This window comes from Eutrema salsugineum, unplaced genomic scaffold (assembly GCF_000478725.1).
Source record: "Eutrema salsugineum unplaced genomic scaffold, Eutsalg1_0 scaffold_1, whole genome shotgun sequence".
Classification (NCBI taxonomy): domain Eukaryota; kingdom Viridiplantae; phylum Streptophyta; class Magnoliopsida; order Brassicales; family Brassicaceae; genus Eutrema; species Eutrema salsugineum.
Window position 1 is genome coordinate 14840864 of NW_006256909.1, and position 20256 is coordinate 14861119.

A 20256-nucleotide genomic window follows, 5' to 3' on the forward strand; every position below is an offset into this window, starting at 1 on the left:
GCTCTCTTTGAAAAAGTCCCTGAAGAACTCGCTTCAGAGGAACTCGCTCCAAACACCATCATACAATCTTGAAAAAGTGGTGATTCTGCAGTAAAAGCATCCCCAGTTTTTCCTCTCATAGTCGCTTCACCCCTTGCCAAACTTTGAGGTGCCCCACCTGCAGCTATAGCTGCTGCCATGAGTTTCTCACCACCGGTATTCAGGTTATTCCTAGAGTTCACTTCACCAATCAAGGCATCTCTGTCTCCCACACTTTCATCTTTGGATGTAGTCTTAAGTTCCTCGCCACCACTAATCAGAGTTCCAGTGCCTCGCAACTGACCCTCTTCCTCACACACAAAAACAGGGTCAATCCCTTTATTGATATCCGAGGTGACCGTTGGCCGGCCTTCAAGGTGAAGCATGAACCTTTGCCCAAGTTATCTGTTTCCAACTCCTTAAGGGATTTCTTAACCCTATCTTCGCGTATAGACCTCTCTGTGTCTTCAGCCACAAGTAAATACTCTCTCATACCCTAGAGAACACTGGGATCAATCCTCTCTCTGCCCGTCATTGGATCAACTCCCACTTGATTCCCACTCACCACCCCATAGAGAGGATCATTAGAAGAGATCACCACAGCTTTACTCTGCTTATCGCGAAGAATGCTCTGTCTTCAAGCCAGAGCCTGATCCTTACGTTGCTGACTAACCCATAGACATTTATATTTCTCGTGTGTTAAGCGTAGGCAGGCAAAACAACGCTTCTGAATCCTTTCAAAATCATACCACACAGTAGTTGACCCCCCTTTCAGAAGATTCACCACTTTGGACTTCCTTACTGGTCGTGAGATATCAAACTTCACTCTCACCCTCACATAGTCATTCCTCTGTGCCTTTTCTGGATCGAAAGCCACTTCTTCCACCTTATCGACAATATCACCCAGAGCCGTGATAGATTCCAGAGTATAGTAGTTCATTGGTATTCTTCGAATTTGCACCCATACTAGGAGATGTTGTAGATAATCCTCGGGAGGATTTTCCACCCATCGGTCAATCACTACAGACCATTCGTTGAAAATCCAAACACGCTTCTTCATAACTTCCTCCAGGTCATGTTCATACTTGAATATGAACTAAAACGGTCCTCCGTAAGAACAACCCCTCGAACACAATCGTATACTTGCCACTTCCTCGGCATATCCCTGATCAGATCAGCCATGTTCTGACAAGTTGGGTTCAAGGTACCACCCATGATGCTCATAACATTCCGTTCACTCGAGCAGTATTGTGGCAAGTCAGGGAGGTTAAAGGGCACATCCTCCTCCTCTTCCAACGACAGTCCCATGAAGGCTGTGTCAATGTTCGCTATGATATCAAAACAGAGCACAATAACTCATAGGTTTTCTTTTCAGAGAAGAATACTTTTGGAGTTCTTAAAACCAAAGGCGGCGTCAGAAGAACCCTTAATGAAGAACCCTAAATGAAACCACCAAAAAGCCTTCACAAACAGGAAAATCTTCCTATGATTCACCAAAATATTGTAATGATACGAGAAAATCACGACAAAAGGGGAAAAGACCCAGCCAATAGCTCCACTTTCCTTATGAGTCAAAGACTCTTTTTGAAAGGGAGAGACCTAAGTGAAAAAACTTTTTAGCGTTGCTTGCTGTTGTCCTAAAAAAAGTAGAGTTTAGACGCTTACATTTCATAAAATAAATAAATTAAAAGATCCAGTTTGGGATGATGATTTTTTTACACGACAAAAGAATGGCTTGTGTTTTCATCCCAAAAAAGAAGAAGAAAAGAATGGCTTGTTTTTGTCTGCAACATTCATTTCATAAGTAGTGAAGAACAAAAATCCCTAATCTTTTTTTGTGCTTTTAAAAGTTAAATTTGAATCCTAAAAAGATATAAAATTCTTAAAGCAAATGATGTACCGCAACAATTTTCTTGAAGTAACCGAGTCGAATGTTAATTTAGAGCAAAAAAAAGAATGTGTTAGAATTACACACCTTAGTTTAATCTGAATATAATACTTTGTATGACAACTAAAAATGTTCAATAATGAGTGGATGTCCATAAGACTATAACATAGTAAGAGTAAGACGAATATGCAAATGAAACACCATAATGAGTAACATCTCGTACCCAACATGGGACAAAACTTCCTTGAACGTCTTAAACTTCATACACCTCTGCTTCATTCTAATTGATTTCATTACAGCCCTCACATTCACTTCATCATATTCTTTGCAGTATCGACAGATTAACATACACGGTATTCGACTATCAATCTCGACGGATCCTTATACTACCCACTCTACAAATATATTCTCTGCTCCATTTACATCGCCTAGCTTCAACAAAGCGCTAATTGTAGTTTGATATCCTTCGTTACCTGCCTTTGCCTTCTTCTTGTACTCATCCCAAAGACGGTACACTTGTTTTTATCTACATGTTGTCTCTATCGCCTTTAGTATTTGACCTGATCTCTCGTAAGCATTCGCCATAGCAACCATCGTCCTTGTTTCAATCTTGTTTTTCTTGTTCCCATCATGATACTCTCTTTTATACTTCTCCATGCTCACTATGTTTGTTTCATCTGCGTACATCTCATAAACGTTGTTCATCGTGAGACCATCAGGCTCTACGTTGTTCTCCTTCATCTTACGTTCAAGTTTCTCGACCTTGTTTTTTTTTACCTTTCTGACTATAGAGAGATATCATCGAGCTGAACGGGGAAGCTTGTTGCATAAGGAACCCTAGATCGTCCATCTTCTGAAAAACGTCATTGGCTTTATCTAGGGTTTTGTTGGATCTTGTGTACGAGGTTAAGAGCGTGGAGTAGAAAGAGTAATCCTAAGTTCTCCGGAGTGCTGCTTTCGAAAAACTTCTCTACTTCTTCCAAACCCAATACATTGTTAATCATATCAAGCCTAGCTGCATGATCTTCTGGAACAAGGTAACAACCCCCTTTTTTTTTGCACTACCACTCCGATGCTTCGAGTGCTTTAGAGAACTGGTTTGAGTCATGTAGGTTCTTGATGAGGTCTCTTAACTCATACAGGTCCACTTGATTCCTCTTATTCCCCATCTCTTCCAGAAACAGAGTGATGGGTCAAACAAATCCTTTGCTCCTCATAGTCGTGTTCAACAAGTTATCTGCCTTCTCCACCATTCCCTTTTCGCGGTAAGCTGATGCTAACATAGTTGGGACTCGGATATCAAACACAAGATCTGAGCACGCCCATTCATTGTAGTAGATCTCTTCTGCTCCTTTGATATCATCTAGCTTCAAGGGAGAACCAATCAAAGCTCCAATCCCTTCGTTATCAGGCTTTCCCGCAATCTTGACAAGATTCCATATGCGATAAAAATCTTTTGTCTCTCCTGCTTCGACAAATAGCCTCATGAGTCCCTCGTAGGACTCATGATTACTCTTTTCTACGAAGCATCTCTCTCACTTTTACCTTTAAACCATCTTTCAGATAAGCCTTTGCCATGTCGAGTCTTGTGAGCCAATCAAGCAATGTTGTAGTTGCTTCACCAGAAAGAAACTCCTCCATTGTAGCTATGTCGGATACATCAGCATAGACTCGCAAAGCTCTGTTCAAGGCGAGAGTATTGAGCTTAATGCTGCTCTCCTCATCTCTCAAAAAATCTCATCGACCTTGTCTCAATTCCCGAGAGAGATATAGATGGTGGGCCTCAGGGTCACATGTCTTTTGCAAGCCCGTTGGTCCGGAGTTTTTAATTTATAAAACCCTAATGTCTGAAAGTGCACAGATGTACATTGTAAAACTTAGAGTGTCAATTTACAGGGAAGATGTCTAATCTGCAAGGAAACACCAAACTGGGATAGTAAGCAAAGTCATAAACTCATGGGGGTTTGGGGTTTTTGGCTACGGGATCTGAAACTAATCATAATCTAATATTTACGGAAAATTAAATGCAATGCAAATGAGTTGCTAAAGAAATAATTGAAAGGTGCTCGACTCAAACTAAGGACTCTAGACAAATAGTGGGCGATTTAGACTTCTCTGGTTTATTCTAATCGATGTCAAAGCATTTTCAATTAGCTTTCAGGCGATTTATCCTTATCTATTTCTGGGATCTGCATGGAACTGGTGTAGGTGTGTGTATGATTAACCAACTCTCGTCATCTTAACCAACTAATTACTTAAATCTGACAATTAACTCTTGCTCTCATGCCAGGAATAAATCATGCATTTACTACAGAATTTGTTTGCTCACATCTTCTCTATAGGTAGCTCTCGACTCCTGTAGCGACTATGTTCTTCTGAAGCTAGGTATGGATGATCTGATACAGCACTCTTGTGGCTTTGAACGATCCTAGGCTCAGAGAATAGGTCATGAATCTATCCTCATGCAGTATGAACAACTTAGAACAGATGAGATCCAAAATATGGTTTAGAAACTTAGAAATCCTAATCGAACTTGTATACCTATCAAAGACTCTTTAGCAACTTAACTTTCTGGGAAAAATCTACATGATGCAGAAAATGAAGACATGAAAAAATGCATAAGATGAAATAGAAAAGCTAATTAAATAAAAAGGAGATGGATCCAGAGAAAAATCTCCTTCTCCATCGCCTAACCCTAAGAAAACAAAGTTTGGTAGCTCAAAAACTCATTATAGGAGCACACACCCGATTAGGACTGCTAAGAAATGTATTTATAGGTCCTAAGGTCTTACAGGTCTCATTTAGGGCTTCTCTGCAGAGAAATAACAAAATGGACTTTCATGTTGGGCCTTGTGGTTTGGCATAGGTCCACCGGGGGTGAGAGTCTTTCGTGGCAGGTGAATTGCTTGTTTTCCACGGGTGAGAGTCTTCTAGGACTGGTGAATTTGGTCAAGTTGCTCTTCATGTATCTTTTGATTCCACCGTTGGATTGTCCTGATGCAAAATGCTATGGAAAGCTGGTTGTCTCCTCTTGAAAGTCTCCAAATTTTAGTTGGATCAGATGGTGAGAAAGTCTTTATTTGAGGCTGAAATTTCGATGGTCTGACTCTGAGCTAAAAGTGAATTTCTTCTTGCGTCTGCTTTGAAGAGAGCTGTAAATAGATTCACTTCTTAGATTCTACGGGATCGTCTTGAAGAACTTCTCTGCTTTTTCCAAACCAAATACGTTGTGAACTACAATAATAAAAGTTCTTAAAACTGATTAAAACCTTTGAAATTTTTTTTGAAATCAATGGTGAAAATGGGTACAAATACAGTGTTATCAATAGATTGAGGCCATCGAGCCGTCTGGTGAATGTCTCAAGAGCAAACCTAGCTCTCTCGTTTTCTTGAAAGCTGACTGGGTTTTTCAAGATTGTTTCTTCTTGCGTATCTGCTTAGAAGAGAGCTGTAAATAGATTCGCTTCTTAGATTCTCCAGGATCGTCTTGAAGAACTTCTCTGCTTTTTCCAAACCAAATACGTTGTGAATGAGATAAAACCGAGCTGTGAAATCTTCAGGGATGAGATTGCAAATCTTTTGTGTTACATCCAGTTTGATACCTCTAGGGCTTCATGGAATCTCTTGGAATTGTGGAGATTCTAGATGATTCCTCTCACCAAAGAAGGATTCAGTTGGTTCTTCCTCTGTTGTTGTTGTCGCCATTGCTCAAGCACTGTGGTGTTTTCTGCTTTCTGATCTAAAGCCAACTCGATTCGACCCTACAACCTATCTTTCCGAAAATAATATAAAAACGGAGAAGACATAATCTATCTTTTTGAAAGTAATGCATAAGCGGAGAAGGCATAGTCTATCTTTTCATTTTCGTAAACAATATATAAACTTTAGATCGACTAAATATAAATTTTATTATACTTTCTAAATGTATGAATGAATCAAGAATCGATCATGCTGATAACGTGTTGTGAAATATAATTTCGGCAAAATTTATTTATGTTAGAAAGATGAAACTAAAGAGAGAGGCTAGCTTAGAGAGAGTAAGAGAGGTTAGCAAAACTTTATTTATTTTCTATTTTATTCTCCATATATGGATAGTGGGACAAGACTTACAAATTAAGTAAATTACTTAGTGAAACAAATCACTCAGCTAAGTAAATTTAGAAATGAAGAAAATTTCTAGGTGACTTAATAAATAAAATTATAAATTTATTTCTAATAAAATCTACATAGAGGTAAGATGCAGAGTTTTATCAGTAGACAAAAGATAAACCGCTTATGGTTGTATTCGGGTTACTGGTGTTTAGCGATTTTTAACTTAGTTTTGTGGGTCAACAATATTGTATAATTGGACAAACAAATTAGCATAGAGTGCTCGACTCTATCTATAAGATGTTATTTATATAAACTCGATACCAGTGGATTGGATTTCTGAACAGTTTTAGATATCTAGACTATTGGAAAAAAAAAAAAAAACCCCAACAATGCACAACTGAACACTGTGTTCTAGATTGTTAACCGAACCGGATATGCATAAGGGTCGCCGTATAACCGGTCGGGTCCGGTTTTGACGATACTGGAACGATGTAAGAAGATTACAGTTTCTCCGGTCGGTTTGATATGTTTGTGATCGTGACTCATTTTCCTGACCTTTCATCTCTAAAATCTGACTCTCGACTTCTTCTTTTGATCTCACGGAGTCTCGAAATCGTCCAAGGTAATGCAAATGACATAACGCTTTGTTCAAGATTATTGGTTTCGAGGGCTTCTTGCTTCGATTTCGATCGATGCTTTGTCCGATTTTATAGGCTGTGTGATCTTCACTTCCTCTCACTCTCCCAAATCTTTCAGTAGATTGGCAGATTTGTGATTGTGTCTCTCAATTTCTGACTTTTTTTTATTTCTGTGATTGACCAGAGCCCAAATCGAGCTGTGTTTACTTCAATTCCGGTAAGCTTCTCCACTTCTTTATCTATCGGCTTTGGATTTTGATTATGACATTTATTATTAATGCAAAGCATCCAATCTGATTTAGTTTGCTACTTTCTTAGGTTTCGTGTTGTGTTTAGTTGCCTTTGCGTTCTGCAAGCAAATTTCTTTTCACTTACTTGTCAGATTTTTATTTTTCCAAACTTTGTGTCGATCTCAAAGTAGATGGATTGTGCTAAACATAGTCGTCTCCATTCTTGTGGAAACTTCACTTAGATTACTCTGGATGTGGTCCTTGTTTTGTTCTCTTCTTGTCGGTTTAAACATTTGAGGCGGGGTTTAGTTTTCTTGTAGACATTTGATCCTAAAAGATGCTTTCTTGTCGATGTCTATTTTGGAAAATATGATACTAAAGATGCTTTCTTCTTATTATGTTTGGATTACTTTTCTCAGCGCGTAACGATTTCATCGAAAAGAGAAGATAAAGATCCTAAATCTGGTGTAGAGTAACACCATTTCTAAGAGGTACCTTAACATGGTAAGAACCTTTGAATGTAATTTATCTCTCTACCTACATTAAGAAGGGAATTGAACTCTTCTCAACCTCTACTTTAAATTAGTTACTCTTCTGCAATAATTTTTATTCTTTTCATTCAAACGTGTCCTGTTTAGATACAATACTTCTAAACAACGTTTAATGCATTTGGTTCTTTGATGTTCCAGGCAAACCCATTACGGCTGTATCTAGCATGCATAAAAAACACACTCGAGGCAGCCATGTGCTTACAGGTACAAACGATTCTTTGTTCAAAATATCATGGCATTGGTTACAAAGTTCCATCTGTGTGGCTAAGTATGTTTAAGGCAATAAAGGATTCATGTTTTCGTTCTCCCTCATCCATGTTCGACCTCTGGTGTGTTACTTTCGCGTGTTAGTTGTTTACTTTTTGATAGGTATAATGTACCATCATTTGCTTTCACTTTTGGCATTTTGTCTCAGCAATATTTAGTGTCGAATGTCGAAAACTATGCCTTTTTGTTCCTGTACAACAGTACAAGTAGGTGAAAGGGGTCACGTAAAGTCCTTGTTAGATTCAGTTTTACATGGTATTATTCCTGACAGCGTCTATATTTCTCTACTTGCAGAACTTTCCTTGCCAAGAAGTTGAAAGGCATAATAAACCAGAGGTTGAACTAAAGTATGTAAGATGCATGTGAGAATGAGATGCTTCTGTGCTATTGTCATTTCAAGTAGTAGAATCTTATTATCACCATGTTTTTGATAATGTTTTGTAGGACGAGCCCAGAACTTTTGCTAAATCCTGTAAGAAGTTTATTTGTTTCCCACTCAGTCTAGCATTGATATTTCACTGTCTTCTTACATAGGTTTTGTAATTGACCTCTAATTTTTTTGCAACCTGCAGGTTTTGATATGCCTTAATGAGGCTGAAAAGTGTTTAATAGAAACATCTATAAATTCACTCCGGATAAGCCTCAAGGTGATTCTTAATCTTACCTTAGCTTCTCGCCTTCTCCTTCAATCAATTACAAGAAGAGCTCTTGGTGACAGATTGTTCAACAAAGGCTTTTTTGTTGTTTGCCTTTATGTACCAGTTTCTCTGTTTTTCACTGTTTCCCTTCTTTCCTTCTCCCGGGATAACGTCTTCATGAGTCGTGACTTAAATGTTTTTCGTGTCCTGCTGATACAAATACTCTTTATCGTTGATTTGAAGGTCAAACAAGCGGATGAACTTGAAAACATACTAACCAAAAAGTTCCTTAGATTTTTGTCCATGAGGGCAGAAGCTTTTCAAGTACTGAGGAGGAAGCCAGTGCAGGTAGACTGTTCTTCTTGATTCAACACTTAGTGCTACTATGTTTTATCTGGCAGTTGTAATCCATTCTTTCTTCCTTAGAATTCCCTCTACTAATTGGTTATATATAACGGACACCTGATTCATAATGTTTCCTTCATTTTAACTTTTGTGCAAACACTTTATAACTTCACTTTCTAAGCTGTGGATGATAGATGGTTTATACGTTCCACACCTGTGAATTCTTTTAAAAATTTAAACCATGGCACAATTATTTGACAAAAATGAATCATGAATCATCTCACTGTGCGGAAATGCCTTGGTTTTAGATGATTTATTGTTTATTGTGTGAACGATTGAGTTCCCTAATCCCCTTCAACTGGTTTATTTGTTGGTGTTTTGAACAGGGCTACGACATTAGCTTCCTTATAACAAACTACCACTGTGAAGAGATGCAGAAACAGAAGCTAATCGATTTCATTGTTCAGTTTATGGAGGCAAGTCTTTCTCGAAGCCTAATGTTTTCTTTTTATTCTATAACCTTGGTTGCATGCAGTAGTAGCATCCTAACAATGAAAAAAAGTCTTGAGTTTGCTTACATTGTCATGTTTTCTCACGAGTAAGACCTCGAGAAGTAATATTCAGAATATCATTAGTTAGAGGATATCATTAGTTACTCTGATGATATCCTCCAAGCATAGTAATCTCCTCTTAAATCATATTGAAAACTTGAAATGTGACTATTTGTAGTATGGAAAGTGCAGGATATAGAGAAAGAAATAACCGAGTTGAAGATATCAGTGAACACCAGAGGAAAACTCGTTGCTACAGAGTTTCTGAAACAGTTTATGTAAAACACTTGAGGTATTATAATGTAAGCCCTCATTGTATCTACTCATTATTTGGTTAAATTCATCTACAATTGTAATAAGTTTTTTCTTCTTCTTTTCTTCATTTTGCTACTTCCTCTGTTCTTCTTACACAACCTACTCATCGGCTTCGCGACTGTTGTGTATGTAATAGGATCCTTGTAAAATATGGGCTGTGTTGATGATAGATGATCTAACGTACAGTCTGAGAAACAAAAGGAATTGTTTTCTTTACCAAACGAAGTAAGCAAAAAAAAAAAAAAAAAATTATTTACCTCCCAAAAATTGTTATCTTTACCACAAAGGATTGAAATTTAGAAAGTTTCCCTATTACCACAAAGGAGTGAAGAACTATCGCAATTTTGGAAACTTGGGATAGTAATTAAGGGACACAATTAGTACTTTATAGCCATTCCTCTTTTTCTTTGTTTCAGCATGGCCCGCGCTAAGTATATAGTGCAAAGTAATTTTTTCTTAAAACTGTTTTGAATTTAGAGAAATATTAGTTATACCTAAATTTTATAATATGCCTAGATGATTATAGATAGAATTGTCAAACCGGTCTAGTTATCCGTTTTGCAGTGGATTAAAATATTATTTGACCTAATCCGCAAAAACCTATACTTGAAAATATAACTTTAATATGCAGTACTTTATGATTTTGGTTTTTATGGTTAGCCTATGAAAAATCATAGTGAAAAATATTGTAAAATGTCAAATAGATTTTTTTTTAAAATATATATATATGTATTGAATATTATTTAAAAGTATATAATATTTTTTTATATCACATATAAGTGAGTAAATTTATAGCTTTAAGTCCTCGTTCAATCTTAGAGTGGCTAATAACTCTTTGTCTCTCTTTAAAAAAAAACTGTTAAGTTGGTTCAAATTAAATTTTATAAAAAATACATTAAAAATCAATAAAATGGTTTAAATTAACTTATGTAATAAATTACGAGTATTGTCTCAAATTATTATCATACTGACTTCTTATCTCAAATATATTATAGAATTATTGTACCGGGTAATTTATAACCGGTGTATTGTCGAATTTATAACTTTAAATTTTTTCTGAGTCTTTTAGTTTAAAAAATCCAAATTTTCCATGGGTCGTTTAGTTTTTTTTTGCCGTTAATTTATCATTTCATTAAAGAAAAATTACATAACCCACTGAATTACAAGATTTTGCAAAGTTTTCCTAGCTTTTTTTGCGAACTCATCTGCATATATATTTGCAGTCCTATTAATCTTCCGAAAAGTGAAGCCACATTGTGAGGATATGTGTTCAACATCATTTAAGTAAGTTGCCCAAGGACAATGTGACCACAAAGTTTCCTTCATTTGGCTTTGATGTTGTTGAAGTGCACCATAAAGAAGTTGAAGATCTCAACAGAATAAAACATTTTATGTCCAAGCCGTCAAAGATTAAAAACTGCAGTACACAATGCTTCTGCTTCAGTTTAAATAGATGATTGTGTTGGTGGAACTGCAGATGAACCCTGAAGAACACGCCGACCATTTCTGCCATATAAAACTCATCCTATACCTACTTCATTATAATTGGAAATCCAGGAGGCATCCACACAACAACATAATTGATTTGTTCTTGGAAAAATATGCTTTAAAGAATTCACATTGTTTTGATGTTCCGTTGATCGCATAGTAGCACGATTTTCCTGCAGTTGATATAACTCTTGATTTTGAGACTGTATTGCCTCCTTCCATAACTTCAAATCCATCAGCGCCTTAGCAATTACCTGAGGTATAGGCCACCGTAAATCATTAAATATGACATCATTCCTCTGTTTTAAGATTTGCCAGTTTAATAAATGAAACAATATAAGCTGAGAAGGATCATGAGATTAGCTTCAACAAAAAAGATATAGATGTCACTTAAATCATGAGATTCTATAACATGGTAAGGTGGTTTCAGTACTGGAGTTAACTCCCATACTTCTCTACTTACTCGACATTTGAAAAGGAGATGTTCAACAGTTTCTTCTTCTTCTCCACATACTTGGCAAGTGCTGTCTTGCAGAATTTGTTTTCTGTTTCAACTGCCTTGCCACTGGTAATGCTGTATGAAAATCCCTCCACCATATTGTTTTGCTTCCATATCGTTTTATAAATATGAATAGGAGTAGAAGAAGTCTGACCTCGTTTACAACGAAGTAAGTTCTAGCCAGGTCTCACTGTGTAATCTCCATTCTTAGTATGTAACCATGTTACTCCATCCTTTGCTCCAGCTAGAGATGGCTGTATCATTTTGATCAAAGAAATATCTGAAGGATCACAAAAAAGCTTGCAACTTGAAATCATCCTACAACTGTGATCCTTCAACAAACAAATCACAAACTTTTAGAATAAGAAAGATACTTGCACCTGGGCTTATACTTGCCATGGATCTTTTCAAACATGAATCTCTTTAACAATGCCCACAATCCATTTGACTCCTTGCTTTAATAATTTATTGCCCTTCAGTATGCTACGCCAAGCATAACTGGCTGGCTATTTATGCTTTGCAGTAAAGAGAGTGTCCTTTGCGTACTACAGCCTTGTACACCCTCGCTAGCAGAGATTTTGGATTCTGTATCAAACGCCAACTCTACTTAGCCAACAAAGCAATGTCAAAATCACGAAGATCCCTCATTCCAAGTCCGCCAGATGACTTCGGATCAGCCATTTTCTCCCAGGATATCCAATTAATGACTCCTTTATCTTTCTGGGAAGACCACCAGAATTTTCGAGTAGCTGCCTCTATCTGCTTAATAATTTTAAAAGGAAGTAAAAAGCAAGTCCTACAATATGTAGGTAATGCAGTTACTATAGACTTCATTAGAACTTCTTTTCCAGCAGGTGATAACAATTTAGAGTACCAGTTTTCCATCTTCTTTGCTACTCGTATTTGTTTTATTCTGACCAATGCATTCAGATAGCCCTAAGTACCTTCCAAAACCACCATCCTTGGTAATTTTAGTGGTTTGTAATATGTAATCTTTCAATGCAGGAGACATACCTTTAGTAAACATAATTGCAGATTTCTGAAAATTTACCGCTTCCCCAGAAGCTTGCTCATATCTGGTGAGAATTACCATCATATCATCAGATTCAGTTGCTGTTGTCTTACAAAATAAGAGTGAATCATCAGCAAATAACATGTCACTGATGGCTGGTCCACCTTTACTTGCCTTAAACTCCGTAATATGTCCCATATGACAAGCTTGATTTATCAGATAAGGTAAACCTTCAGTAGAAAGTAAATAGATATAAGGTGAAAGAGGATCACCTTGTCTAATACTTCGGTTAGAAATGATGTATTTGGTTGGACTTCCATTAATTAAAATCGAGTATGAGACCTGTAAGCTCCACCTTCTTTTTCATAGGGATGTTTGATATCATTGAAATCTCCAAGAACCAATTTTGGCTTGTCTCTGTACCAACCTGCATTCACCTCTGCAATCATTCTATTCCACTGAATTTTTCTTTCCTTCAAAGTAGGATGCCCGTAATAAACATAAGTTAAGCAAAATATATTAGAACCATCAGAAATATACATATCTGAGTTATGAAGAGAAACATGACCTATGGTTAGCTCAATATGAACATCCCAAAATATGGCTAACCCTCCACTAAGCCTATTAGATGGAACAAAAAAATAATGAGCCTACGCAAGCTCCTTACATAAGTTATTTACAACATCTGAACCATTTTTTGTTTCCACGAGGAACATAATATCAGGCTTCTGAGAATGCCTAATATCTTTCAGATACTGAATAGTCAGGTTATTCTCCGATCCCTGACAATTCAGATGAAAAAGCTTCATGGCTGAGTGGATGGTTTAAGGGAAACCACTGAACCTTTCCCAATTGTTAGCTGACTGGTTTGTCGTTTAGAAGTAGAGGGTTGAGAAGTTGTAGCTGAGTCTCGCTCCTTCTGCTTTAGATTATTGTCATGCGACTCAATTGCTACATCACCACCATCAGAAGGAGAAATTCTGTCAAGATTTTTCCATTAAATGATCATAGTTTAGAATTTTATCAAGATTTTTCCATTTATGTTTATTAATTCTCATTTCATTTAACATATTTCTCTAAAATCTACGTTATAAGAAACATAAACTAAGTTTTTGATTTGAAATTTAACTTGTAACACCCTAACCTGGATTTTACTCTTTAACTAACACTTAGTAAAATTTCGGTCCAGATTTTACTTAACATTTTCTTTACTTTTTCGCATTTGGTTCGTTTAGACAAAGACTTAGCTGTGCATAAGTGGATTAACAACCGAATGCTTGAATTAAAATCGAGGTTCCAGTACAATGACCAGGGTCCCTACATTCACCTAAAATGTCTTTGGCGGAGTTTTCCTACAACAACAGTTATCAGACGAGCATTGGGATGTCGCCTTATGAAGTGTTGTATGGTCGGTCTTGCCGTACACCGCTATTCTGGACCTAAGTGGGGGAGCGCAGCATTTTTGGTCGAGAGTTTGTGGAAGAGACGACCGAACAAATTAGAGTTTTGAAACTTAAGATAAAAGAGACTCAGAACATGCAGAAAAGTTATGCAGATAAGCGGAGAAAAGAGTTGGAATTTCAGATCGGCGATCAAATTTTTGTCAAAATGATCACTTACAAGGGTAAGGATCAGCCTGCCGCGACTGATAAGCTGCAGCCAAGGTACTGTTGGAATATTTGGAGATTAAGCGGAATAAAGAGATTCGAGAGAGTTTGTAAAAGAGAAGAGAGAAAGAGTTTCCAAAAGAGTGTGTATATTCATTATCGTCTTTGATACATATATAGAGGAGACAGAATGGAAACTAGGTTTAGCTAAGCTAGAATACAAAATAAAGTAGTTAGACACACTAATAAAAATGTGACTATTGAGTCTCTCCAAGGTAGTCAGCGACAGCTCTAACGGTCATGTGTGCAGACCAAAGAGACGTTAGAGCTGGAGGGGACCACCGTACGGACACCAACTCCCTCATTCCTTAAGTCCACACGTGATCTTCTTAGAGCTCAGACTTGGGCTTCTCAATATTATTAAAGACAGCTGACTATATTAAGGCCTTAATATATTGACCTAATGAAGATCAATACTCCCCCTCAAGCTCAAGTCGTAGAGAATCAAAGACTTAAGCTTGAAAACTCATGCACCTCACCTCATTAAAAACCTCAACAAATAAAACCACATGGGACAAAACTTTGTTGAGGGAAAAAGAGTATGAAACACATGAGCTAAGAGGAGATCACGGCTTGGTGAGATCCACAAGTCCCAGTTTGTTAAACAAATTGTTGCAAACTTTGAGACTTGCGGCCTTAGTGAATATATCAGCAAGTTGATCTTCACTCCTTGTGTAACACGGCAAGACTGTCCCTTATTCAATAGCCTCTCTGACCTTGTGACAGTCTATTTCAATAGACTTAGTCCTCTCATGAAAAACTGAGTTGGTGGCTATGTGAATAGCCGCTTGATTATCACAATGTATAGTGATGGGATTGCTTTGTTCAATGCCAAGGTCCTTTAGGAGAGCTTTAAGCCATGTTAGCTCGCTAGTAAGCTTCCTCATTGTCCGGTATTCTGCTTCAGCTGTTGAACACGAGACCACCTACTGCTTTTTTGTTTTCCAGGTTACTAAGTTACCTCCGATGAAGGTACAATATCCGGTCATAGACTTGCGATCAACTCTATCTCCAGCCCAATCTGAGTCACAATATCCCAAAATCTATGTGTTGTTGTTCTTTCCCATCCAAATACCCTGGCCTGGACTCCCTTTTAGATATCTCAGAATTCTTTCCACCATGTTCCAATGATACACGGTTGGTGCTTGCATATGTTGGCTTACTTGATTCACTGCAAAGCATAAATCTGGCCTTGTGAGGGTAAGATAGATCAGTTTTCCCACTAGTCTTCTATATCGAAAGATATCCTTGAAGGCCTCTTCTGTTTTCTCCCCCTTTCGATTGACCTTGTAGCCATCTTCAAGAGGCGTTTTGGCCGGTTTTGCACCAAGTTTGCCTGTTTCCTTGAGAAGATCCACTGTATACTTTCTCTGAGATCTCAGGAGATCGGTAAACTTCTATTCCAAGAAAATATTTCAGCTCCCCCAAGTCTTTGATGTCGAAAACTGAGTTCAGAAACGTTTTTGTAGCTTGAACTCGTTCCTTATCATCACCCGAGATGATTTTATTATCAACATAGACTAGCACCACAACAAGACCTTGATCACGTTTAAGTGTAAACAGAGTATTATCCGAGTGTGACTTCTTGAAACCCCTAGCCATGAGAGTGGTACTCAGCTTATTATACCAGGCTCTTGGCGATTGTTTCAAGCCATAGATCGCTTTTCTCAATCTCAACACATTCCCTGGTGCAACAATATGCTCTAAGCCTGGAGTAGGACTCATATAAACTTCCTCCTGAAGCTCCCCCTGAAGAAAAGCGTTCTTTACATCCATTTGCCATAACTCCCATGAGAGATTGGTTGCCAATGAAAGTACAACTCTCACAGTATGAAGCTTTGCCACTGGTGCAAAAGTATCCTTGTAATCTTCTCCATAAGTTTGAGTAAAGCCTCTTGCAACCAACCGAGCCTTATACCTCTCTATATCACCATTGCTCTTGTATTTGATAGTGAAAACCCATTTAGAGCTTACAGCCCTTTTCCCTGGTGGAAGCTCAGCTTCATCCCAAGTGTGATTACGCTCCATAGCTCCTTTCTAATCACTGATCGCCTCAACCCACTCTGTCTTGTCCTTAGCTTCTTCATAACTCTGAGGAATCTCATGCTGCTCTATCTTCCCAAGAAACGCTTGATTATCTGATGGCAAAAAGGCAAGAGAACAAACAGCCTGAATCGGATGAGCCACTGCCTCATTGTTGTAATAGACCCTTGTATTGACCCAATTAGATGGATCTTTCCTGATGTGAGTGCTTCTTCTCAATGGCTGCACCACTTCTTCCTCAACCGGTCCATCTTTGGCGTGAGTCACCGGGTCTTCTATCTCTGCAGGCACATCATCATGATGCTGATCTTGAGAATGTTCCTCATCAGGAGAGTTTACTGGTTTTTGTTCTGTGACAGTCTCTTCTTGCACCGTTGGTGAAGCTTGAGCCGGTCTAGAGCTTTCCTGATTTCCAAGATGATCGAGTATGAACCTTAAGCTGGTGGCGAGATCAGATGGGGATCGAGACAGATCTTTTAAGCTTTCCCAATCCTTCTTGTCATAGTACCCTTGGCCCTCTAAGAACTTCACATATCTAGACACATAGGTGCGACTATTGATGGGATCATAGCACTTGTATCTTTTCTGAGTTGTTGAGTACCTCAAACGGTGATGAGTCTTGTAAGACTTTTGTTGGGGTCTGGTTGATAAGATAGCATGCAGCTAAGACAGCATCTCCCCAAAAACGCTTAGGCACATTTGTATGGAACATCATCGATCTGGCCACCTCCATCAAGTGTCTATTTTTATCCTTTCAGCCACTCCATTTTGTTGTGGAGTATAAGGACAACTGGTTTGATGTAAGATGTCATGCTTTGCTAGATGTTCTTTGAAAACATGACTTGTGTATTCGCCTCCATTATCTGATCTAAGAATCTTAATCTTGGCGTTAAAATATAGTCACATAGTTTTGAAAATTTGTAAAGGCCTCAAATACACGATCTTTAGAGGGAAGCAAAGTGACCCATGTATACTTAGATTTCTCATCAATAAAGGTCACAAAGTACTTATTACTATCCCTAGACATGCAAGGTGAGGTCCAAACATCAGAGTGAATTAGATCAAAGCAATGCTCATAAATAGTCGATGATTTAGGAAAGATAACTCGACAATGTTTACCAAGAATACAAGATTCACAACTAGTGTAATCAAAAGAAACAACAGGTAACATTAGTTCAAGGGCACGCGAGTGAGGATGACCTAATCTAGCATGCCAAATAGAGTTTAAACTTGCAGAAAAACACAAATCAAAAGAGAAAGCATTTGAGTTTCTTGGTGAAGAACTCGAGAACATATAGGTCATCTTTGGTTCCACCTTTTCCAAGTAATTTCCTATTATTAATATCCTGAAAGTGAACATCATTAGGACCAAATATTGCATAACAATTTAAATCCTTGGTAGCTCTACTAACCGATAATAAGTTGGAAGTAAACTTAGGCACAAACAATGCTTTACTTTCTTTATCAAATAATTTTAAATTTCCAGTTCTTTCTATGGGAATACCATCACCATTAGCTATCACAACACTACCTAAAGCCGGTTTTATGTTATCTAATAATTGAGGGTTACTAATCATATGATGAGATGCACCTGAATCTATAACTAAAGCGCTTTTAGGTTTATTAGAGAAGAAAGTGATACCAGACTGTTTTGCAGCCAAGGCTTTGATGAGGGCCTCAAGGTCACATTTTCTCACAAACTCGGCGAAGACATTCATAGCACCATCTCCACCTTGTGTTGATGCACCGGCTCCTTCTTGAGCAAAGTTAGCTCTTGCATCCTTAAACTTGTTAGGCTTGAGATGAGGATGAAGGATCCAACATTTATCTTTGATGTGGCCCTTCTTCTTGCAATGGTCACAGATCCATGGCTTCCTCTCATCAGGTTTAAAGACTCATTTGTTGGCCGAGATTAGCTCTTGCTTCTTGAAGAGACAGATAGAACCCTGCTCCTTTTGGATCCTTGCACAGACGTCTTCGAGACCTGGAAGCTTATCTTCCCTCAAAATGTGTTTGATGAGGTCATTGAAGATGGGATTCAACGTGAGAAGGAGCCTGAAGACTTTGTCTTGCTCACGCCTTTCATTAAGAACCTTGGGATCCAAAGTGCTTGGCCTCAGCATCTCTAGCTCAGCCCACAAGGATATGAACTTTCCAAAGTGAGCCTTGAACTCCATGTCTTCCAGGCTTAGATCGTTAATGGCCTTCTTGACTTCAAAGACTCTGCAGGTTTGTATCATTTCCGAACACATTCTTGAGAGTTTTCCACAGAGATTTTGCTGTCTCACAGTAGGAGTAAGCTTCAAGAATCGCCGGTTCAAGAGAGTTTTGAATGATGCCAAGCACGCTCTGGTCTTCTTGGAACCATTTTGCATCCGCAGCTTTGGCTTCTTCATCTTTCTTTCCTTCTTTAGTGGCACCTTCTTCTGGAATCTGCTCCTCCAAGACGTGATTCCAAAGCCCTCGTCCACACAAAGCTGTCTTTGTGGTTCTAGACCACAACAAGTAGTTTTTTCCTTTGAAGATGACAGGAATCACCACCGGTTTTGAGATCTCGGTGTTAGCATCGTTTGAACTCATTTTATTCTTGAGAAAATTTGAAAAACAAGAGAATAAGAGATGAACGAACTAGAGAGTGAGAGATTTAGAGAATAAGCTTTGAAGATTAGAGAAAAGAAACTCAGGAAATCGAAACCAAAGGCTCTGATACCATGTTGGAATATTTGGAGATTAAGCAGAATAAAGAGATTCGAGAGAGTTTGTAAAAGAGAAGAGAGAAAGAGTTTCCAAAAGAATGTGTATATTCATTATCGTCTTTGATACATATATAGAGGAGACAGAATGGAGATTAGGTTTAGCTAAGCTAGAATACAAATAAAGTAGTTAGACACACTAATAAACATGTGACTATTGAGTCTCTCCAAGGTAGACAGCGACAGCTCTAACGGTCATGTGTGCAGACCAAAGAGACGTTAGAGGTGGAGGGGACCACCGTACAGACACCAACTCCCTCATTCCTTAAGTCCACACATGATCTTCTTAGAGCTCAGACTTGGGCTTCTCAATATTATTAAAGACAGCTGACTATATTAAGGCCTTAATATATTGACCTAATGAAGATCAATAGGTACATGGGGCCGTATAAGATCCTGGAAAGGATTGGGCTGGTTGCTTACAAGCTGGAGTTGCCACCAACCTTGGTCGCATTCTATAATGTGTTCCATGTATCTCAGTTAAGGAAGTGCGTAAGGAATAAGGATTCGGTCACATCCGAACCTCCACCGGACTTGCAGGAAAACTTGTCCATAGAGGAAAGACCGGTTTGGATTATAGACTAAAGGGTAAAAGTTGTTGGCCGGAAACAAGTCAAGATGGTTCAGGTTGTTTGGGATTGCGATGGGAAAGAGGAAACACTTGGGAACCGGAGTCAAGTATGAAGGAAATATTTTCTAAGTGGTTTGAGAAACAACAGAAACAGAAGAATAAAAAGCCGATGAAGAGCAGAGATTCAAGGACGAATCTCACCATAAGTGGGGGAAACTTGTAACAACCGTGTTCGGAAAACTTTGCCAAGTGGGAAGATTGGTTAAGGGAGTCATGAGTTATGTAGAGCAGAAATAGGGAAAATCTAGGGGGGTTAATTGAGGAAAGTCGGGAAAATGGGTTTAGCCGGAGAAAATTGGGATTAGCCGGGTGATTCCGAGCTAAGTTTAGCATTTGCCGAGTCAAATCCAATTTTTTCCAAGCTAAAATCAGCTGGCCGTGATTTTCAGAAAGTTTAGCTGAATATTCCGACAAGCCCAGTTTTTCGGAACTTTGTCGGATTTCAGACAAGGTTGGTCGGGAGCAGACAGCCTTCGTCGGCTTCGGGTGTACAATAAAGCGGTTATCAGGTAAGCATTTCGGGAAAAAATGTGGGAACGGTTATTGGTTTGGCCGAGTAAGCGATAGTGCGGGAACGGTTATTAGTCGGATAAAAGACGCGCGTAAACGGTTTTTAGCCGAGTGAGTGTG

General features: G+C 38.3%; 1 protein-coding gene and 1 pseudogene across 7 annotated transcripts; one reads left to right on the top strand and one right to left on the bottom strand.

Moving 5' to 3' along the window:
* Positions 1-2287: 2287 nt before the first annotated feature.
* On the bottom strand, positions 2288-6544 carry LOC18029743 (annotated as a pseudogene).
* On the top strand, positions 6508-9700 carry LOC18029744 (actin-related protein 2/3 complex subunit 4). 7 transcript variants are annotated; one of them, XM_006414729.2, is made up of 10 exons: positions 6508-6620; positions 6821-6853; positions 7286-7370; positions 7556-7621; positions 7979-8046; positions 8129-8156; positions 8257-8331; positions 8566-8670; positions 9054-9143; positions 9411-9700. In XM_006414729.2, exons 3-10 carry the CDS (start codon positions 7368-7370, stop codon positions 9498-9500), a joined length of 525 nt encoding a protein of 174 aa, XP_006414792.1. In that variant the 5' UTR covers positions 6508-6620; positions 6821-6853; positions 7286-7367; the 3' UTR covers positions 9501-9700. The 7 variants fall into 7 exon arrangements, with proteins under 7 accessions (XP_006414792.1, XP_006414791.1, XP_024004530.1 ...); XM_006414728.2 differs by having other exon boundaries at positions 7979-8031; XM_024148762.1 differs by having other exon boundaries at positions 6519-6620; positions 7286-7357.
* Positions 9701-20256: the final 10556 nt, after the last annotated feature.

Excerpts from the sequence above, each read along its gene's own strand:
- LOC18029744 (XM_006414729.2), top strand. Across the intron at positions 7,622-7,978 it reads AGGCAGCCATGTGCTTACAG|AACTTTCCTTGCCAAGAAGT; the intron begins GTACAAACGATT and ends CTCTACTTGCAG. Across the intron at positions 9,144-9,410 it reads TCATTGTTCAGTTTATGGAG|GATATAGAGAAAGAAATAAC; the intron begins GCAAGTCTTTCT and ends TGGAAAGTGCAG.